The 22,950-nt window shown below is 47.4% G+C and overlaps 2 protein-coding genes across 2 annotated transcripts in view; one reads left to right on the top strand and one right to left on the bottom strand.

Moving 5' to 3' along the window:
* The window catches only part of Atg16 (Autophagy-related 16), a 338,482-nt gene that overhangs the window by 7,518 nt on the left and 308,014 nt on the right, over positions 1 to 22,950 (bottom strand). The gene's annotated exons all lie outside the window — the stretch shown is intronic.
* The window catches only part of neo (ZP and PAN domain-containing protein neyo), a 103,084-nt gene that overhangs the window by 63,376 nt on the left and 16,758 nt on the right, over positions 1 to 22,950 (top strand). Inside the window, exon 4 of the mRNA XM_076365995.1 lies at positions 20,349 to 20,685. Within this exon, the coding sequence (XP_076222110.1) occupies positions 20,349 to 20,685 (337 nt within the window). The remainder of the gene's footprint in view (positions 1 to 20,348; positions 20,686 to 22,950) is intronic.

Below are 22,950 nucleotides of genomic sequence, written 5' to 3'. Positions count from 1 at the left end.
GGCGGGAAAGAAACAGGCGTAGGACGTCGCGGATGATTGCGCCGTAATCATACTTGTCTTTCTCTATTCCGACGCCGCGACTCTTCAGAAGTATCTTTTTTCCCTCTTTCTTCCTCCCGTGGAACCTCATTGTCCTTCCCCCCCTCTCTTTCACTCTTTTTATGAGCCGCGAACACCCGTAGCAGGGAAGAAAACTCGGCGAACCGTACTCGGGATCCGTAAAGGACGGGTAAATCGACAAAGAGCCGGCAACAATGGGTCCGGCCATTAATAGATTAGCAGGCTGTAACACTGTCCGGACCATGCAAGCTATTAAAATGTAAATTGACCACGGTTCGTTTGACTAAACAGTCACCGGAGACCCGAGCTGAATGGCGATTCTGTTGCGTCAATGCGGCCGCGTTAACGATTTTCCCTTTCCCGGCCTGTGATGCGTATTGTCGAATTAGAAACGAAGGGGGGTGGTGGGCGGTGACGGAAGGAGATCGACGAACGAACCGTTTCCGACGGAACAAAAAGTCGCAAAGGCGAATCCCTTGAGAGGATCCGCCGGCGAACCCGTCCGTTCGCATTTCTGCGCGAGAAACTTCCGGGAGGATCCGTGAACGTGAAAAGATACGCGGTTCCATTCGAACAAGAGTGAAATTTACATAGACTCAAAGCCATTTAATTCGCTCGATGTTCGTTTTGTACGTTGCCGGGGAACTCTTTCTATCGACCACCGAAAGGACACCGAACGTACTATTTCACGATTATACCGTTCACGCGGGATCGTTTCTGTATATTCTAAACGGTACTTATGATCCGAGGAAAATGCGAAGGAGAAAAAAAACAGGAGGATCCCTCTCGACGTTAACCATCCACGCTAAGATACTTCCTTAACGAGGGAACAAGGGAATCGAGCGCAGGCCGGCGAGTCCGAGTAATACCCATTTATTCTCCACCTAACAACAGTGATCCTTTGAAAGAAGCATTGCCACGACGATAATACGTCCGGCGCATCTCCGGAGAAAAGAACGGCGGCGGTGTCTTCTGGTACGAGCCTGCAGGGGAAGGGATGGTTCGCGAATTACAGCAATCCGCTGAGAGAGTAATGTTTTTCCGTCACGTTTCACGGAATGGTTACACGACTCGAACAATCCCGGGCCTCGCGCCGCGGTATTCATGTAACATTCATCATCCAGTTCCTAGCTTCCGCGTCTATTGTCAGCTCATACGTTGAACCCGATTTCCGTTTCGTCTGAAAGGACACGCGTAGAGGGGAAAAGAGAGCCGCGAGCGCCGGGCACGATGGTCGCCCGTCAAAGGGATTAACATCCGTCGTTGCATCCGCATGTCGTTTGTCACGTGGACGACCGTCCGCGCCAGAAAATCATCTAGCCGCCCGCGCGGTTCGGGGCGTCGGGCGCGGGCATCGCGCCAGCGCGGCATCTACGTTTAAGATTCATTTCGACGCGCCTTCTTAATCGTCCCTCCTGAGCGCGGGTGGCGCAGCGGCGTAGCCGGCGCCGGTAAATCATTCTCCTCTTAACACATTGCGCGACGGTTAATTGTTGGAGAATTAGGATGCGGGCTGCTGATCTTCAATGAGATCAACTTGCATCGCTGTATGTAAAATATTCAAATATCTTACCGTTACTTGATAAATCTTTGAATCATTTACAAATAAACAGGTGTAACGAAGTTGAATATTTTGTTAAACGATGTAGTAGTTAATATTTACTAAATAACGTTCGTAATATCTAACGTGAGTCAAATTGTCGCGTAAATCTAGTGCCAACGCGTGAAATGTCGAATGACCTGTCCTCCGCTCAATGCGCTGGTGTTTACGCGCAACGAAATATATATACTGCGAGGAGCACAATAATAAATTAAATAATTTAATCGCTTTAATCATTTGTGAATGATTATTGTTTAGTCAAACGAAATACAGTGATTCGATGTGGTTGGATAGTGTATCGATCCTCGCGACACGAAAAGCCAATTTCAAATGCTGACTAAAACAATAACAGTCAAAGTTATTATTATATCAATATTATACCTTTATACGCGTCAATACAATGAAAATATATTTTTATATAGCTTGACGAGTGAATGTTTCGCGCTGACATCGAAACCGTTTACCGCGATCAAAATGAAGTTAGGGCGGCAGTTAGGGGAGGGAATGTTAGACGAACGAACATTCTTCATCGAAGTCTTATCAGCAACGGTAGGAATACTCAAGAACAAATTACGTCCAGCGTTCCAATGAAAACCGACGGTTCGGAGATTCGGATAATAAGAAAAGTTTAAGGGTAACAATGACGCGAAAGGGGTGGAACGGGACTGTTCCCGCAGTGAAGCTCCCGGAATTGGTAGCTTTTTGCGATAAACGTCCCCGGCGATCGTTAATTACATTCCGCGTGAACGGCTGCGATCGAGAGCCGATCGCGCCGCCACAGAAGGAGAGAGGGCGGCGGATCGCCGCGCTAAAAACGCGGTCCCTCGAAATTCCTCGAAAGCGCGAAGTTATGCCGGGAGATCGCGAGCAGGCCGATCCGGTTCTTCGTCGCGTCCGTTTTACGACCACTCGAACCGCCCTTTTTAATTAGCCGGGGGACGCGTCTTCGCGAGGGTTTCTCGCGGAGAAATTTCCGCCTCGCAGTGGGACCCGTGTTCGACGCGGGACGCAAGCCTCTGGAATCTTATCGGGAACATTCTGCGCCGTCATTAATTAGTTGTCCACCTCTACTTTCATTCCCAATAACCGGCAGCTAACGAAGTCATTCGTTGCTATCTGGGAATTCGTTAGACCTCTCCGCGCGCTCCTGATATCGAATTTGTTAAGAACCGACGCGATCGAGGAAACTGTAATTATCGGGGATACCGTGGGGACCGCGTATAAGCGGTAGGCGTATATTTCTTCGTTACCTCGCTCCGGCTCTCTCGATAAAGGCTCGTTCGCGGAATAAGCAACGCGCACAGGTGTAACGCGAGGCGGAAAGAAGTCGGAGGGATACTTGTTGAACGCTTCATTCAAGCGCGCGTTAATTTGTATTTTACGAGGTTCTCGAAACGTTTATGGGACAGGAAATTTTTACGACGCCGCTACTGGGAAGCAGATTCTGATAAGGAATTCGAATGAAACAGGCGAACCGATCCTTCGCTGAAGTAGAGTTCGAAGCGTGAAGACACCACTGATTTCTCAAAAACTGCCTACGACCGTCAACAGACAAGATTTACACAATTACAAAGGAATCCGAACGAACGAATATTCAAGGATACATCTCGGGAAGCGTGAGAAAGGTGGAAAAGCGGTAACACCCGCGGGAACGAATCAGCCGCGAAGTTAACGCGCGTTAATCGATCAATCGGCCGGCTGGAACACGTTGAACGTTATCGAACGGAGAGACCAGTGGTCATAGTTTAAACGGAAACGGTCGGGCATAGTCCGCATAGTTTAAGGGGCAAATGTACTGCGCGTAGGCCGCAATCAATTAGCCACCGTATAAGGATCAGTCTGTACGGCGATTTATCTGCCGCGGAGTTGGTACGCATTCGAGTATACAGGCCGGTGCAGTAGGTGTACCGACTGGTCAACCAGTAGTCCCGCAATCGTCGGTACTCATCTCGACGGGTAGAAACCCCGCTGGGTCCCATCGTACCGCCCCCATCGCCGGGGCCCTGCACCTTGTACAACGACTTGATGGCAGTGACAGCGGCCCAGGCAACCGCGCGCGCCGGAGAGCGAGCGAGAGCGAGCGGCAGCGATGCCGGCCAACCCGGCCGCGATCATAGCGGCGCAACGGAGAGCAACCGGTATCCGCCGGGGCCCGGCGTTTGTTTAAACTAAACAGTGGCGAATCGGAGTAAATCATTCAAGGCAGATGGGGGGAACGTTAAGGGGGCCCCGTGTGTCGTCAGACGGGGGCCCCTTCTAATACGCATGGCTCCCGGCCGAGCGAGCGTTTCGTTTCCCTCGGCCGGCCTCGCTTGTCCCCCCTCGGCCACGTAAATACGTTTTCGATTTACCGGTCCGCTTCGCCGCTTTGCCTATTCCTCCTTATCTGCGGGATGATTTCCTTCAATCGGAGCAGGCTATAACTCTTTTCTGCGGGGACGGCGCGCGGGGACGACGGGGGGAGGGACGGGATACCTCGGTAACTGCCAAGAATTCCATAGTGTACTGTCCTCCGCGAACCGTGTCCTTCCCGTGCACTCGAATCGGAGAGATCCTTTTGCGCGTTGCATCGCGTCTGTTTCAGTCTTCCTTTTCCCCTCGGCCGACCGTTTTATCGTTTCGATTGATGCTGGATGGAGGGGGGAATCGTTGGAAATTACTGAATTCACCGGTCAACTTGGATTATATTTTCGTTTCGAGAGTTCGTATGAGATCGGTACGAATGTACTGCGAATCGTTGAATCGTTTATCGTGGTCTTCGGAAATATGGAAGCTATGTTCGAGGTTTTTCTTGAACAATTTTTTCAAGATCCGTTCGCGCGAGAGTAAGTTAGGTTCCCGACGTCGACGGCTCGAGAGCGAGATACGGTTTCCGTTCGCGCGAACATTTTCACTCGCGGATTCGGTATTTTCCGTAGCCGGCGAAATGCATAGCGCGCGCATGGTTGAACGTGGCCTCCACATTTTAAGTGTTTCGAGTGTCTTCCGCGCTGTTTCCCGTACCAGAGGCTGCACCGTAACCCGTCCGTGCACGCCACGGCGCACACGGCAGCGGTGTAAACACGCCCTTAGGGTATAGACTTCAGTTACGATTCGATGTTTGTCGATAATTTCCTTCGTCATGAAAGCCGTGTGTGTGTTCGGCGACTCTTCACAGTAGAGTTCAGTTCCATCCGTGGCTCGTTTCGAATTTCAATTTAACTTTGCAGCTTGAAATAAACGCACGTGGGGAAGAATGATGATTACCTTCGAATGACATTGAAAATGAGGTTAGGACAATGTGGCATCGGTAACAGAAAAGATAGTTGCATTTTAAGTTTGCATTTCATAGAGCAAAATACACAAAATGGAAAAAATACAATATTAAATCATTCGATTGAATAGCGTTATTATTATCGCACATTCATCTAGCTGAACATCACATTAGGTAGCATTATTTATAATATAGAAGTATTTCTAAATAATCGTCGTTTAATCGAGTGAATTACAGTAATTCGATTTGGTTGGGGGACCGGTGGTTCCCATGGCATACAACGTGTTAAAAATAGGACAACATAGCATCAGTGTCAGCAAAGACAGTTTCAAAGCAGCGTAGAAAATTGAAAGCCAGTTTGACTCCGAACGTAAGAATTCTGTACAAAAATTCAAGTAGAAAACATTGAACAAGTTGTAATACCATTTAACAACTTCCACTTCTCGTAAATATTAATGCCCGTGTCAAATGGGCGCTATAAAGGAATTCATTGGTCGACGCCTCGAGCGTATTTTTCCTTGAATCCAACTCTCTCTCTCTCTCTCTCTCTCGGTTGCAGCAGTATCCAGGAAACACCCCGTGTAAATCGTTGAGCGGGAAGGAACGCGGAGAATCAGGATTCGAAACGTATCGTGCAAATGAATCGCAGTTAGTCGGTCAGCGGAAAAACGTGAACGAGTTCTTTCGTCGTCAGGCGATAACGGTAGACGGAAAAACTGAGGCGCGACGGGGACATCGACCGTTCTCGGTCTCTGAGCTCTCTGAACGGAGAGCTCCCGATTCCGCCGATGGCGAGGATACAGCAGACTCGGCACACGGTCGGAAAGTACGTTCGCTTTTACCGTGCGTCTTTCTCCCGCGCTGTTCGTTATTCTGGATGCTTTTCCTGCCCTGTTTAACCCCATTTTCCTTCGGCATCCGCGCGACGACGTTCTCTCGCGGAGGGTTGGCCGCATCCCGTCCCGTCCCGTCCCGTCCCGTCCCGTCCCATCGTGTCCCGTCGTTACCGTGAGAAATAGGAACGTGCATGCGCGCAGAAATCCGACCATTAAAATACATCCTGTCGGTATTCAGCGGCGTGCACGGACGCCGGGCTGTGTGCACGCGTGTACGGCAGCGGCGCGGCGAACACACTCCGGCCGCCGCGCCACGGACCGTACCATTCTCGCGTGTTCGTCGCCAGACCGACTTGGGGGAGAATTACGGCGAAGATAGCAATAAGAGAGATACGACTTTATCGCGACTCCGTTCCTATCTACGTATACGTACCACCGGTTTGCCCGTTTCGTTCCGGCCGTGCTGTACCGCGCGCGGCTAACACGCCGATCCCGACCCCCTTTTCTGCCCGCTGGACCCTTGTTCCATTTTCCTTTTATATATCTTCGGCCGTTATCAGATCACCGCGCGATCCCGGCTACTATTACGCACCATAAAACCGGCCCGCGGATTTTAAACGCGGACGATGTCGAGTTAGATACGCTCCGTGGCCTGTCGTTCGAGTTCATTAAGACAAACGCGTCGTCAGGCTACCGCCGATAAAGGCAACGATGCTCTATAAACAGCCCGTTGATAGAGATCCCCGAAGAGACGCCCATTGTCGGCCACCTGAATTTCGCGCGGAGCGGGCGGGGATTGGCCGCGGAACCGTCGACGCCGGAAATCACGCGTTTTACGATACGGATCGTCGACTCCCGTAAATGAAACTCGCTATGATTAACGTCTGCAGTTGCTGTTCCATTGATTTCTCGATTCGGAGGAATTTCATTCGGAGCAGTTCGAGTTTCACAGCGATTTAATCTGCAGTCGGGGAGCTAAGCGAAACGCTGTAAAATAATTCGACTGTCGCCGATGGCCCGGAGAGGCGACAAGGATTCCTCGAACGGTATTTTACGAGTAAAATATCTCGAGAGAGAGATAGAGAGAGAGAGCTACTTCGACGAAAGATCGGAGCTATAGCGAGTCGATTGCGAATTATACGCAGCGTCTTCTGTCGATCAGAGATCGGAGATAATTGGAGCTTAGACGAATCGGAGTATAGCGGGCGACGAAGGAGCGGCCCTATTTGCATCGACGGTATACAGCAGCCGTGTATATTGGCCCTATCATCGGGCTATCAAACGTCATTAACATGAGTAGCTACAAGAGCGTTCGATAGAAACGAATTCCTCGATAAGTAGACTGGTTACTGGCACCGGTGATAGCAGCACCTTTGTGCGAACCCTCGACCTTTTCTCCCTCGGCGCTCTTTCCTCCTTCCGCCGCGATCCCTCCGTATATCGCTGTCCCGCTCGCGGCACATTTGCATATGCAAATAGGGTGATACAAGTAATTAATTTGCAATCAGACCGGTGTTACCGTTTTGTTATATACGCCACGGTTATACACTACAATTCATTAGCTCGGATTATATTTATTAATCAGAGGCGTGCACGTGGGCGGATACCCTCGTCATTTAACGAATCAACCTTTCCTTTTGCACCTTTTGAGATCGCTCAACCGGCGACCATTACGGTCCGACGTTAGCCGTTACTCCGTGGACTTTGTTTTGCGAGCTGCTCGTACGTGCGATCGTCGAGAGTTCCACGCGTGTTTTTACGATGCCGCGAGCGATCGCGCGGTTTCGACTTTCTCACTGTTGCAGAACACAAAGTAATCGATCCTCCTGCGCGAAACTATCGGTCGCGCGCCGCTCGCTCAACGACAACGATACCGACGAAGATCGCCACGGTTACCGACGGTTTAAAATTGATTCCGAGACTCGAGGACGACTCGTTCGAAACTTGTTTCCGAACGACCGATTCGGTCTTAACCGTTCGAAACTGTACGTTCCTCGAACGACTGCGCGCTCGTGGTTGCTCGCGAACGGTCGCTCCTCTATCGGTGTAGAATTCATTTCCATACGCGCGGTCGGACGAGAGTAAAACCAACGAGTTTCGAACAGTCGAAAAATCGGAAGAAATTAGCCGAGTCTGCGGGGGCCGCGCCGCCTATACCTAAGACACATCTGGGCTCGTATCTTAACTGCTTGTTTGCCGCACGGGAAAAGCGTTACACCGGCGCCCTGAAACTCACGAGGTAGCACCTGTTACACCCGGGCACCGTCGTCGTCGTCGATCGAGCGTAGAGCCAGCTGGGCCACCCGACACCCTTACATTAACTTTATCGTAATTACATCGAGCGGCCGTACGTATAAACGCTAATACCAATGAGCGTCGCCCCGCGCGTGAGCGCGCCGCCCGTAAGTACATGTGTCCCCTCGCGTGTGCATCGTCGGTGCGCGCCGTCTAATTCCTTACACCTCGAGGTGCTTACTATTCCCAAGTTCCCAGAGAGACAGAGAGAGAGAGAGAGAGAGAGAGAAAGAGAGACCGGCTCTAGTTCCAGCGCTGTATTTTCCCTCCCCGTTTGGCCGGGGTAATCTCGCCCTCATGATTTCCACCCGAATCGCCGTTGAGAAATATCATTTGTAACTGCGCGGCGGTTCGCGAGGAACACGAACTGCACACATACGCGCCGTGATATTCCAGGCAACCTCCTCTCTCTCTCTCTCTCTCTCTCGACTCGCAGTGATTTGATGCCTCGTTTCAATTAATCTTGTTAACCGGGGTATACGCGCCGCAGCCGTCCCCGATCGCGAGTCGCCGGCCAGATTGGAAAGAGAGAAAACGGCCGGCGCAATATAAATTAACGCGCGGCCAGGGACGGGAACCAGGCAAACGCGCAAATATATTTACGTCAGGGATAATGATTGCATCTTTGATCGTCCGCTATTTATAATGGCGCGCCGTTCATCGTTAGAAGAAAGAGCTCATAATTATTTCGTTCGGTGAGTTAAAATCGTTTCGCTGTCGCATCGCTGTTCTCGCCGTTACGCGTCGTCGGACCGACGAACGGTTTATTGCGACGATCGGAATTAACGAGTGGACACCATGCTGCTTGAGCGTGATCTTTCGGTGGATTCGTTCTTATGGTTGCAGCGTTAGGGAGCGTTATTAGGGAATCGACTAGCTGGGTGGAAAATGGCAATTCTGGGAAAGTAAACGCGCAATGGGACTGAAAATTAGTAACTCGTATCTACATGACGATCGAATATCCGAAATAGCGTTACGTTCGACCGAGTTAAAGAACGTTCATATTATTTGACACTTGGTTTACGGATCATTGCGTGTACACTTCATTCTGTTGCTCCTAGAAAAATTGATGCTCGTTTATAGAGACTTTGAGAATTTGCGGTTTAACCCTTTGAACTCTGTAGGCTCCAATATTGCACCAGGAATAACAGATATTTGAATGAATCCTAAAGAAACTACACTAAAATTATTAGATTTTTCACAGGTCGAAATCTTGCACTAACAAGGAAAATAAAAGATGGAAGAAATGTTATAGCATTTCTCATTTCCGCTAGGGATACTAAGTATTAGTATAGATAGCGCTAAGGGTTAAATAACAGACAATTAGGATGCACGCTCGTGCAATGACCAGCGTTCATAAAAACCAAGTATTTACCAAAGGACGTTCATGAAATTCCGTTGAGCAAACCTAGCGTTAAACTCAATTGAAACGGATAAATACGAAGAAGAATACGTTCGAGCGATTTCGAGTCCGTATTCCGTTACATCCGTTCGTTTCCGCCGGGCTACGAGCTCGCCAAGCGGGTAAAGAGGTTTCCCCGGTAGTTAAGAAAAGATCGCGGATGCGTTGCGAGACCGAGTTCCCGGCACTCGAGATACCCTCGGTTAACCGTGAAGCGCTCAGACGTTTCTGTATTCGCGTCGGCAGCGTTTGGACCCGCGGGTTCGATAGCGTGCGCGTTTCTCGCGGTACAGAAATGCGCTTCCCCCGTTGAATTCCGTCGAGGAATGCACTCTTACGAAGGCAATCTAAGGAACTGCCGGTAAACGCTGCGCCGCCGTTCCGCCGCGTCGAACGACTCCCGGGAACCGGCGGAAAAATTGTCTCCGAGCAACGATGCGAGCCGAAAAAGGAACAACGACGGGGAGGGAAAGGGGTGCGCGCGGTGATTTAAAAGCGGACGGTCGCGTCGAAAGGGAAAGTGGGAACGAGAAAATTTAGTGGAGGACCGGGAGGGAAGATCGTCGTCGGTGTGTTATTGGACGCGGACGTCCCCGGTAAACGGACGACTCATGGCGGTGCACTTTGTTCGGCCCCGTGGACCGGGGTTGCGGAAGACGAGGGCGGCCGTGCGGGTTATGTATTGGCACATGCACGTAATTGTGGCCATTTGTCGGGAAAGCGGAAGAGACCGGCGAACGCCGCGAGGGAGCGGACGCGCTCCGGGCAACCGGGAAAAGTCGAACCGGCTGGGGGGAAAGAGAAATTCGAGGCGCGGAAAGGGTATCTCGTCCCGTGATCGTGCAATGCATCACGGGATTGCGTAGACAGCACGTATCTCCGAGCAATACCAGGCGAATATGGGCTGGCACGGCCGTGGGCCGCCGGTTGTATCTCGAAATGCTCGCTAAAAAGCCTCTTCCCCCGTCATTATCTCCTTCGGTCTTGACCCCACGCCTGTCTCGTTCCTTTCCGCTGTCTGTCGGTTCTTCCCCCGCGGATACCTCATCCGTCTGCTACTTTTCAGGCAATAACGGTGGAAAATGTACACCGGTTAACTCGTCAGATAAATACTGAGCAGGAAGCGGAGAGGTATCATTCTTCGAAAGTATACTGCACGACGAAAATCGAATCGGGAAGTCGAGGGTGTAAGCGATAAGTCGGCTTGCACGCTGGGATCCTCGAACTGTACAGCAAATATTTAGGCGAATTTCAGCTTGAAAATGTTTAGAAATTTATTCCGATCAATTTGGAACGAGACACGAGTTAGATTACAAGTATACGTTCATCTGGAAGTTTGCAGCGATAGACAGAGGTGTTCGCTTTGACCTGCGAACGAATCACGCGAGACGTGCTTGGAAGTTCCTTCAACATCCGTTCCTTCTTGTATATCACGAACGCATTCATTACCGCGGTTACGAAGTTAACCAGCACTCCAGGTTGTTTTGCGATCTTTCAGCAACTGCCACTAATTTTTATAGTATTCTTAGCGGAAATAAGAAATGCTATAACATTTCTTCGATCTTTTATTCTCCTTCTCAGTGCGAAATTTGGATGCGTCGAAGATTTAACCCTCTATGGGCCGAATTTTTGTTCATGATTATAACAAAATCTATGTAGCGCAAAATTAATAAATATCCACATGTGCATACGAATTAACAATGTATTCAATAGTTTCAATAATTTCATCAAACGAATATATTTTGTAACTTTCAAGTAACAATGACGTTAAACCTTCACGCCTGGGCATATAGAAGTTTAAGTAAATTGATTACTTAATTTTATTCGCCACTTTGAGTGCAAAATGAAATAAATCAACAAGACGCCAATATACTGAGATGTGACTTCAAAGTTACATAGGCCTACAGAGGGTTAATGATTCTAGGATAGTTTCAAGACTCATTAAAATATTTAACATTATAACTGGTGCGACATTGGAGCCTACAGAGCGCAAAAGGTTAAAAAACCGAGTACGCGCAGAAATTCGGTTAAACGATGCTCGCCGGCTGATAAACCGAGAGAGAGCAATCTAACCGCGGTTGAAATTGAAACGGATACAACGTTTCCGCGGAGTAGCAGTCGAAAAACACGGCAGCGGCGGGGCGCATCTTTCCGTTGTAAATAACACGGTATAACGGTGCAGCGAGGACAATCCGCGGAGCTGATTAGTTCATTCCAGTGGCGCACTGCTGGTAAAACGGGGAGGAAAAAAGAAAATGTCGCCAGATATGAACCTGTTTCGTTTGGCGTACAAAGAGCCGGTCGCGGGCGCGCGCGAGCGAGCGCGAGCTTCCAGCTTCACCGTCGGCTTGTTTTTACGAGACGATCGTTAATATCGCCGCTTATCCGAGGATTATTCCCCCTCCCGGCGGGTCGGGGCATGTGCGCAAAAAGGCAGGGCAAACGCGGCCGCGAAAGAGTAATGCAAATTAGTATTTCTCGGCCGCGGCGCCGCGGCCACTCGACGTACATAAAATACGGCGTACGTGACGGGAAACGCCCAATGCCGGATTGCACGCGACCAGTTATCGGATTCATAGTCGCCCCGGCTTTCATAATGTTTCCTCGGTTGCCCATTATCGTCCGCGACGGTTAGCGGATCAATTTAAGTTTTACGGCTTTACCTTGCACGGCTATTCCCCGCCGACTCCCGCTCGCACGGCCAGCGCCGGCGAGGCAACCGAGCCGTGTCCGCGTCCACGGTAGTTTATCGCTCCCCCAGGCTCGCGACAAAATTTTCCTCTCGATCGCGAACACGCCCGGCGAGACCTCGCCGGAGCCGGCCACACACCTGACCTGTGATCCCCGTTTCCGCTATTATCGGGACGACGCTACCGGAAGCAATCGAAACCTCGCGATCCTGTAGGTAGCTTCACTTGCGAAAGATTTAGCTGACGGCTGAAGTTTTTTCAACGCCGTTCTGCCTTACAGTTAATTTACGCTTCTGTGCGATGTGAAAACACGAATACTTGAATTCTATTTTCTATAGTAATAATTCAAAGTACACAAGTTTGACGTTTTTGTAGTTTGTTCTATCATTCCTACGAGAATTGATGTTCGTTTATTTAGATCGTCGATGAGTTTCGTGAATATACTATTAACCAGTTAACTGTGTTTGACGAGTATACACGTCATCGTAAAGCTTGACATGATACTAATTCCTTCAGCGATGAATTCTTCATTTTTTCATATAAACATGTAATTCTTCTTTGTTTCGCTTTGATCTTTCATTAAAATATACTCTACGCGCATTGGTCCTGCGTTCGACCAGTACACGCTCCATTTTTCGATTTTATTGCGCGCAGAACGAGAGGTTTTTCCAACTGAATCCCACAGTTAACTGGTTAACCCCTTGGCGTACTATTTACTTTCGCTAAGCTCATGTGCCATTTTACTATCGACAATTTGGAAGAAATGCAACGAAATGGTCCATTCTACTTCAAGTGGGAATTTTATTTGAAGATAATACAGTGATAGCAAAATAGTTGCTTTGATCCGTGGGTAATGATTAACATCGATCGTTAAATTAGTCTAGAAATCTTCGTCTCACTCTTCGAGACTCGTGACGAAGATTTTCAACATGATTCAACAAATATATATATTACTCGGTTCATTCGAATGCAAAGTAAATATTATTCAATATTTTCAATATTATTTAAATTTATTTTCCAATAAATTATTAATGACAAAGTAGCCGTATCGATCGGAGTTCAGAAAGAAATCACAGGCCAAGGGGTTGAACTTGATCGAAGGAATCAACGGTTTAGAACGCTTTCATTTTATCATTCGTTCGTGAACGTTTAGAAGCCGGGAACACGCAGAAATGTACTAAGTACCCCGCTTCATGCGTTTACCGAAAACACGATTATTCGAAGCTCGGCGTACTAAAAAGTTTACCAGGTCGAGCCGAGATTCTCGTTTCGCCCCGGCAACCCCGGCGGAATCCCAATGAGGAGATTAAATCCGAATTCGCTCGATTTGCCGTGGACAAACGGTGGAACGAGAGCTCGACGCGTTTACGCGAAACATTTATTCCGGCGGCACATCTATCGCCGGCGGAGAAATCATTTCCCTTTCAAGGCGCGCGGGCGCGGGCGCGCGTAGTGCACACGAGTCTGCATCGTTTTCTCGGTTCACATTCCTTAACGAGATTACGCTAGGGGGCGCGTACAATGGGCCGCGCGACTCGCGTAGAGCCGGGCAACGAAATTTCTTCGAAAAAATTGTGACGGCAAAGCGGTTTAAATACCGGCAGAAATTCAATTACGGCTGAAAAGCCGCAAGAACTGTGTGCCCCGTAAATGGTGCTCGTCGCGCTCCGGCGGAATTACGCCCGGGAAATACCCGGTCTGATTCTCGAAATCGCAAAAAATCGCTTTTACCCGCTGAGAGGCTCACGCCGCGAGATTGTATTTTATTTATTCGGCTTATTTATTTTAACTCCGCTCGCCGCGCCACTCAGATTTAATGCGAGTTGCGGGGACGACGCCGGGGACACGGTCGATCGCCGCTGAAACACAATCGCGACCGAATAATATGAGATTCATCGAGATGCAGCGGGTCGAGTCACTTGTAATTCTTTTCCGCCGTTGCGTCCCCTCCTCCGACTGCCGCTCTCGCCTCGCCTAGCCGACCCGATCCTCGCCATCTTTTTTGTCTCGCCATTTGTTCGAAATGGCGGGGCGCGGAAAGGCGGCGGAAGAATTACGATTGCCGAACGAAGACGAAGAGCGACCGCCTCGCCGGAAAGAAGGACGGCCGAGGGTGAGGGCGAGGATTGGGATGGGTGGCCGGGCACGAACATCGCTCTGTCGAAGTTAACTTCGCATTTAACATCTGCCTAGGAGGTTAAAATTTCCCTCGAGGTTTACTCTAAGTTGTACCGCCGCGGCGGGAGATCTTTTGTCTCGGATTCGGGGAAAGAAAATCAGAGGACCTTGTATCTGTGATTCGAGGAGCCGTTCATCCTCGCGAGGAACTTCGCAACTCGGGAGGACGAGGTTGTTCTCTGATGTTTTTCTCGAGAGCTGAATACACGTTCAGGGAGAAATAAGGAGGGAATGATTAGATTTGAATTATCGAGTGCGTTTACCGATAAACAGGAGAATGAAGATTCGATTTGAACTGTCGTCGAGTGAAGGGAGAAGTAGAAAATCTTGACTATAAATGAACGGTATCGGTGAGTGATAGCATATCGAGTAAGGGACTTCTGGTTTCATGAATGAATATGAATTTCAAATGATCGAATTGATTTAATAGTAGTGGAAGAGTAATTTGCATGATAAATGTCTTCCGACGATTCTGTCGAAGGTCGCTGATTGCGAAGTATAGGAACGTTTCAATCTTGTACTTTAGCGACCGCAGGCTGGATTTAGAAGTTCTGTACAATCAATTGGCGATGGGGAGGTTTTCTAAACTATACCCTTGGAGTCTATGATAAGCACAGTTTTCACGTGCGTATTGTAGACCAATTATCCGACTAGCCGGTAATTAGGTCGTAAAACGTTCGTTTAATGAAACAATTATCCAGCCTCGAGATTCTGCTTTTCCTATCTTCTCCCGTTGTTACGTGAAATTTTTTGAACGTATCATTCTCGCGTCAGCATTTTCGATCCAAAGGATTTTCAAAAGTGCGTCCATCGAAGAAACTCGAACGATCCTTTCGCGAAAAGGATACGGTACTTTACACCGAACTGGACAGATTAATGAACTCGTCCTTACACATTTAATGAAACTAGTTCTGCTCGCGGATTATTATCCTAGGCAGAGGGATTTTATATCTAGAAATTATATCTAGAAATAATTTCTGCATATAAAGTCCTTATAAGACGGAATTGTTCGGAAAGGCAAAGGAATATATCCTGAAACTTAAATCAGGCGTTAAAGCAAGAAACGAACCGCTCAGGCGTCCACTTCGGATTTTTCCGAAGCCGTAACAGCGCATCAATAATTTCCAGTTTATAATTCTAGCCTTAAAGTTCCTCAACGAGAAGCTCCGAATGGGAAGCAGTCACGGCCGAGTCAATTACAACGCGCGCGCGTGCGCGCACACAATGAAACCGTCAGTTTATCTCGAGAAGAGAAGAGAACAAGTTCGAAGAACTACTTTTCCGATTGGACAACTATAATCTAGAGTTCTTCAAACTGCGGACCCGAACACAATACGCCGCGCTGTTGAATTAAAGATGACGGCCCGTTAAAAATATCGATAGTCGATTTTTACAGGGCCGATAAATAACCATCTATTTGCTAAGTAGCCAGCCTAGGCCTGACCCCGCTGGCCGTTATATGTGCTTCGGCAGGAATTATGGGAACGAACTCGCCTCTATCCGAGACACCGATCTCAGGTTTAATAGAGACCGCGCCGCGCCGCGCCGCGCCGCGCTACGCAGCACGGCGGCATCGGCGGCGGCGGTCGAGGACCGGTAGACGCGATAAAAAATGGGATCGTGATAATCGCGAGGACCGCGAGCGATTCGATTATACGTTCATTGAATGGCGGAGCGTTTATCGCGGCCGACCACATAAGGGCGCGCCGGTGATTTTTCGACTTAGGTTTCGTCCGACGGGAACCGCCGGGAATATTGAAATCATAACGCGCCAGCCATGAATATTATTCAGGGTCTAAGGCGATATAATTTAAAATCGATGGAGCGACGTGGAATAAATTTGGCGCCCCGCTGCTCGCTTTACGCCCTAAGCCCGGTGTCGGAGCGGCGCGCGCGGCCGGGGAAGGGTCGCGCTAACGTCCGGGGCAAACTTCAGTTAGATAATGATAGCGGTTCAGCACCTGAGCTCCTCGTGATGGAAGTTTTCACTTCTTCTTCTTCTTCTTCTTCTTCCTCTACTGCTGCTACTCCTCTTCCCGTCCCGCATCCCTTTCTTCGTCGCCTCGTCCTTTTTCTTCCGCGCCGTAAATTGAAAACCTGAATTGTTAACGCTTTAAGTGATTCAGAAAATTATGGCCGCGGTTAACGCGGGGACGCGTTCGCGGTCGGGCGCCGGCCGCTCGATTTGATCGACGTTTTCCATTCAACGGATCGACGTTATTGCGAGCGATAATAAAGACTGCGAACCGAGAAACGAGGGGTACATTAATTTATCGTTGCACCGCTGTTCCGCGCGCGCTGAATATGTTTCTCGTGGGTTTTTTGGTGATATTCGAGACCCGATTGCGGAAGCGTCCGCGCAAGAAGCTCGCGCAAGAACGTATTAACGCTTGAACGGTCAGCTATTTAATTTGCAGCTGTACGCGGACGACCAGTCAAGGTCGAAATCCGACTGAAATTGAATCACACGCTTGTAACAGGTGATTTACGATACACTCGATTGATAATGATACCAACGTGGCAGATGCGCGCCGTTGAAGAATTCAAGAATGCTGTCACGGTTATTCGAGCGTCGACGTCAGATCGTCTTCGTAACAGTTCGGAGCTTTTCGCGTGAACGATAAACTCGATTTTCAGTTCGAACGTATCGCCACGGTACCTTTGAAATGAATAATGGCGTCGAAATTTCACCGAGTTTCAATACACGTCCATTGCTTCCTGTAATGCGAACTGGAATTTTCGTCGACGCGACAGCAGCTAATTAATGGAATTTCTATAAAATACCGACAAGGGGATTCTAAAAATTCCATTTTGTAGCGTCGTAGCGAACCATTGTTTCCATTTACGATGCACGCTGTGCGAAAGATTGGAAAACTGCGATCGGATCCCGTCGAGTCTCTCGCAAGGATGAACCGGCAAGCAAACATTTGCCGTGCGATACTGTAATACACACCGTGTATGTTTATACACACTTCAAAGTACGCCCAGAACACATGTTTGCATAACAGTAACAACATACCTGCCAGCGTCACTATAAAAAACACTTTAACAGCGTCACTGTACACAGACTTGTGTACTGTCGAATGAATTGTGACGATATACGGAAAAATAGATAAACCAATCGATTAGCGTGTCGTTCCTGGTAAACGGAATTAATGTATCGCACACTGGCAATTGTTTCGTGATCGAGTTAATTACAAGCATTCAATAATCAACGAATATATCATTATATTCAGTCATTATTGATGTTAACTCCACGATTACAACTAAAACTAAAGTTTGGAATATTTTCGGAGAATATACGAATGCGTTCGACGAGTTAGAAAATGTAATTTCGCGAATTTGGTTACATCAGTTGAGCTTTTTGCTAGGGAAACTATGTCGTCTAGGAGAGAAGCAAAACAGTCACTCATTCTTCGTTTGCTTCACATCTGTGAATCCTGCACATGATCTATCCATATTTCCATTGCCTCTCATGTCCCTGCATACATGAGAAACATAGTATCGTGACGCTTGGAGTATTTGCGACGAGCAGCGACAAAAAGGAAAATAAAAACGAGCAAACGACTGAACCTTCCGATTTCTGGGGAAACCATCTGACGTTACGCTTGCTCCATGCATGTAACGATCGGGAAGACATTGTTTGGTTCATTTTAAAGGAAGTGGGAGTAGATCAGTGCTTTGCGAGTTTGGTGCTGTGGTAATGACATTCTATTTTATTGCAATCTCTACCTGTTTTAACGATTTTTTCTATATTTATTCGTAGTATCACAATTGTACCATTTAAAGGTGACATTTCAATGACTCCCAAATATTCTTGAATAAATAAATAGAGCGTCATATTAAGCTGTAATTGAATGAACTAACGTCGACGTGAACCTCAAAGTGAGAAACCAAGAGCACTTTGGACCGCAAAGGGTTAAAATTGAAAAATGATAATTCCTAGCTGTTAAAATTCTTGCGGAGTTGTATCCTTCAGAAGTAAGAACTTGATGCTATCATTTTTCAGGTTTTCTTCTGAAACTGTGGAATGCTTGCTCCTTTTGCCATCCAAACTGTCCGATCGATCTTTCAAAATCCAGTATTTAAACAAAATTTCACAACTGTCCAAGAATATATTAAAATATTCTGTAGTTAACGTTAAGTTGGATCGTTTAATGGTACGTTTTCAGTTAACAAAACCAGACAATCACGTTTTTTACTGTATTCCTCTTTGTTTCCGTTCAGCCTTTATTTTCAGCCTTATGTTTACAGATTTTTCACCTATATTTCGTTCAGGCGAACAGCGCCGATTTTCAGTTCATAAAAAAATGTATTGTGTTTCAACCATTTAATGGTTTTCTTTTTCAAACTTCAGCGAAAAAACCTGTCGAAGCATTCTCCTGTCACTTCCATTTCAAATTTTGTAAGCCTCCAAAGGTTCAATCCTGACAACTCAATTTTCATACAATATAACGCTCCGAAACGTGTGTCCGAACAATTTCGCTGGGAAAAACCTTCGAAGATTCGTTTAACCGTTTAATAGCACCAATAAAGATTGTACTTGTCACATGAAAAGTTCACTTTTCTCTAAGGGTATCACGGATTTGGATAATTTCTAAAATAAACAAATCCTTCAGGACTTATCGACAGAAACAAAGCTATCACTGCACAATCGGTGACGCTTTAAATCACTCACAGAGAAAAATATGGTTTACCATAAGCTTCTTACTCTACTTGTCCACTTCTCGCATATCTCGCAGTCGAATCGCATTACCATTAAACACATTGTCCTACGTAAGCTCTATTTTCACAATTCAAATGCTAAAACATGAAATTTCCAATTGCGAAATCACGATTCAAATAACTTACATAATTTCGTACTTTGATTAATTGCTTGACACTAGGTTCACGGGCATTTATTGTAGTTTATTCTATTGTTCCTGGGGACGTTGACATTCGTTCATTTAGATTCTGGAAATTGTAGATGTAGAAATAGACAGTCAGGTTTACCACATTTACCAAATAATGTTTATAAAATTCAATCTGCGTCAAATTGATGCGTTCCGTAAACCTAGTGTTAAAAGCTGATACAACAATGTCTCAAGCTAAATTTCTTTCTATATCCGAGTCTACTTGAATCACTCGAGTTTCTCATAGTTATCGTATCTCTTTAAAAGGGAAGCCGCATTCTTTACGACACGATCCGCATAATATTATAGACGTATAATTCTCAGCGGCGATATACATGCTCGCGCGGGCACGATATCGAATATAGCCGGCATCACGGTGAAATACGCGAGAGGGCGGATTGCAATTTGTGGCGGAGCGAGATTTGGCAAAGTAAAGCATGCAGTCTCCTGGAAATCCATTAACAAGCTACCATTACAATTTCTGGCCCGGATTCCGGCACGAACCGTTCGATCCTCCTTTATAAAGCGGCCCACGGTAACTTAATAAATTCGCGCATTGTCGGCCGTAGGATACCCCGTGATTCCGCTTGACTGTTCGGCGCAGCGATAGTTTAGTCGCAATAACTTAATACCCCGCGACGCGCGGACCGAAATGATGTCTACTCGTTCGAAACGGGGCCCCGCGCAACAGGTCAATTTAATCGGCGACGTAACGTTCCGTCGGATCATCGAATTAAAAATATCCCTTTCGCGGCCATTAAACTCATTGCAATAACGAGCCGGCGACAGCGCGATCGGAGCGGCGTCGAAAAAAATTTACCGATTTTGTCGGTCCGCCGTTACACCGCCGCGACAGGATCGAGGCCGTCCGATTTTTCAATGCGTCACCGTTTTCATTTTAAACGGATGATGCCGCGCGACCCGGCGCACGGACGCGTTATCGTATTAAACGAACGTTTCGAAGCGCATTCGCGATCGGCACTGGGGAAACGTTCTTCGATGGGACCCTTTATCTCGCGCGTTTCGTTTATATTCCGGGCATTCCGTTATTGTGAAGCGTGGTAACATTGTTCCTGAATCTTTTCATTGCGTGTACAACGAACCGAACATTGAACGAACGTTTTGCTTTGTCTCTGTTGCAGATCTGCGAACTACGTGAACGCTACGAAGCAGTGCGATCTGTCGGACATGGACCGATTGACAGTCGCAGGATCGAACGCCTTCCAATCCGCCAAGGGTTACGATTATCTTGAAAACCACTGCGTGGATGAACCTGTCAAGCTCTGCGAATTCAAGAAGCTCACGGGCCGCATTTTGAAGACCGTCGACTCCGTCTACCAAGATGTCGGAACCGCCGAGGAATGCCGCGAACTCTGCCTCAACTCGCCCTTCCGTTGCCATTCTTACGACTACGGCGACACCGGCGACATGGTCTGCCGTCTTAGCCATCATTCCAGGGCCACTCTTTCCGACATTCAGGTAAAAATACTGTAGTGTTTAGAATTTTTAGCGTGGGGCGTACACGAGATCCACCTTTTCATTATCTATAATATAGTCGCTGTAATACGAATCGTTGCGTAATCCTTAGGAATGATAGATTCTTTTTTCCAACGGGCACCGCGTTTCACAATTCGATTTCAAACGTGGAGATACAGACCATTTTCAAATTTTCGAGTTTCGAATTTTAATTCCAGTCTCGAAAGTCCGCACTTCCGTCAGCTTTGAATATACGAGAATTAGTGAAATGGAATATTACACAATTTTCGTAATAAATCATTGCAAATTGAATTTTACGATTCATTGAAATATTTCGATATCTAGAAGTATGAAATTTTCACTGTTGCAACATAATGAGTCCATGGAAAATTATATCTATATTTTAATTTTAATAACTGGGTAAACGGTTTGTAAAGTAAAATTGAAATTCAGGTCACCGTGCGACGAGAGCGTTTCCATCGGAGTGAAATCGACGAAAAATGTGTATTTTTCCTTTAAAAAATAATTGCTTTATCGAGCACGCGACAACTGCTGACATTTCCGCGGATACATATTTCCACGAAATAATTTACAGGGAACAGTGTTTTCCCCGTAGCGCGGAATTTCGTTATTTCGTTAATCAAAACTTCCCGCGAATCGAAAGAACTTCTTCGCGCGCGTTTCTTTCTCCGCGTGAGACCGGTAAGTTGAATAATAAACGTTGTTCGGCGATTTGCATAACGTCGTTACAGGCTCGTCGAAGTTGAAATTTCCGGTTCGTGAAAAATGCACAACAGTTCAAATATCGCGGGACGCGTCCGGCCCGTCCGTCGCCGCGGAAAAATTGAATAAAACATTTATCAGCGGCGGTGTTTCGGCGCTGTCGCGTGAAACGACGGCGGTTCGCGGCGTGGAATTTCGTTTGCGGGAACTTACTTTAATTCATTCGGCATACGGGAGTAAAACAATTTAACGTCAATCCCGGGCATAGAATTCGCTTAGAAATCGTAGACCGCAGGTTCCGCGCGTTCCGCTCCGGCGCGTGTTCTTGAAAGGGCCGGTAGGGATTTTCTGTAAACCTGATTACGCCGCACACGTGCAAACCGGGTCGAACAATTCGCCGAGAGCGCGTTCGTGGAAAATCGAGTTTCCATCGCAGATGCTTACCCTATCGAGCCTGTGGGTGGCTCTTCGGCTCGTGCATACGAGAGAACGCCGCCCCACACCCCCGAGAAAGTCAAGACAAAGAGTTTTCTTCACGCCAACCTGTTGAGGAATCAGTTCACTCTATTTCCACCGGGCGTTTCGCGTCGAACCGAATCACTTGTACTTTTAACACGTCGCGCACGCCACGATTCCTCCGCGCCTCGCATCGGTCCGCGCGAGCCGCGTGTTGCAACCTTGACGAATTCGAACGGAAATCATAACCTTCTTATCCGCGCAGGAGCGAAATTGCGGTTGCCTGTTTTTCGACGCTTAATGCACTGTTTCGCGGCGGAAGAATGCTATTCCGGTCGAATCGATTCGAACGCAGAAATTGGTTTCCGAGTGCGTGTAATAAAAATGGAAAGAGGGAATTTCCCGTGCCCAGGGCGAAGTATGTCAGCGCCGGTTTTTGTCAGCGCCGCGGACCTTCGGTGCGGGCTTCGGTGTACACACGCGCGAATCTACTCTATTTTCGCATTGAATTTTCACTCATAAAGTTTGTATTAACTTTTTACACGTAACGCTGGGGTTTCGGCAATATTTGAAACTGGTGTTTGTTACGTTCAAACAGTGCCGTTAGAGTACAGTCGCGCGGAAAATTCGCACGCGAGAGAGGCGACGGTTCGAACTGAAAATCAGTCGCGGAAACCGGAATATCATTTTTGCTCTGTAACTGATGCCGGTTCTACGGTTTCGAATTTGTTTCGAAATATATGCACCGATTGATGAGGCGATGCGTACGAATCGGTACGTGAAGCACTCGAATGAAACGGCTCTGTTTCTACATTTATGTATGTTCCCTGAATAATCGATTTCTAAGGACATCGTCTTATCGGAAAATAGTAATAATTATTATTAATCTTATCATTATTAACCCCTTGCCGTACAATGACGAGTGAGACTCGTGATGAAGATTTCTAGACTAATTTAACAAGAATCAATGGTGTTATTACCCACGGATTATCTTCAAATGAAATTTTCACCTGAAATAAAATGGAAAATTTTGCTGTATTTCATACAAATTGTCGATAGTAAAATATTACGAGCTTAGTAACGAAAGTA

Source organism: Nomia melanderi, chromosome 3, assembly GCF_051020985.1.
Source record: "Nomia melanderi isolate GNS246 chromosome 3, iyNomMela1, whole genome shotgun sequence".
Lineage (NCBI taxonomy): Eukaryota > Metazoa > Arthropoda > Insecta > Hymenoptera > Halictidae > Nomia > Nomia melanderi.
The sequence above is the reverse complement of the archived record's forward strand: the minus strand, read 5'-3'. Positions and strand labels throughout refer to the sequence as shown.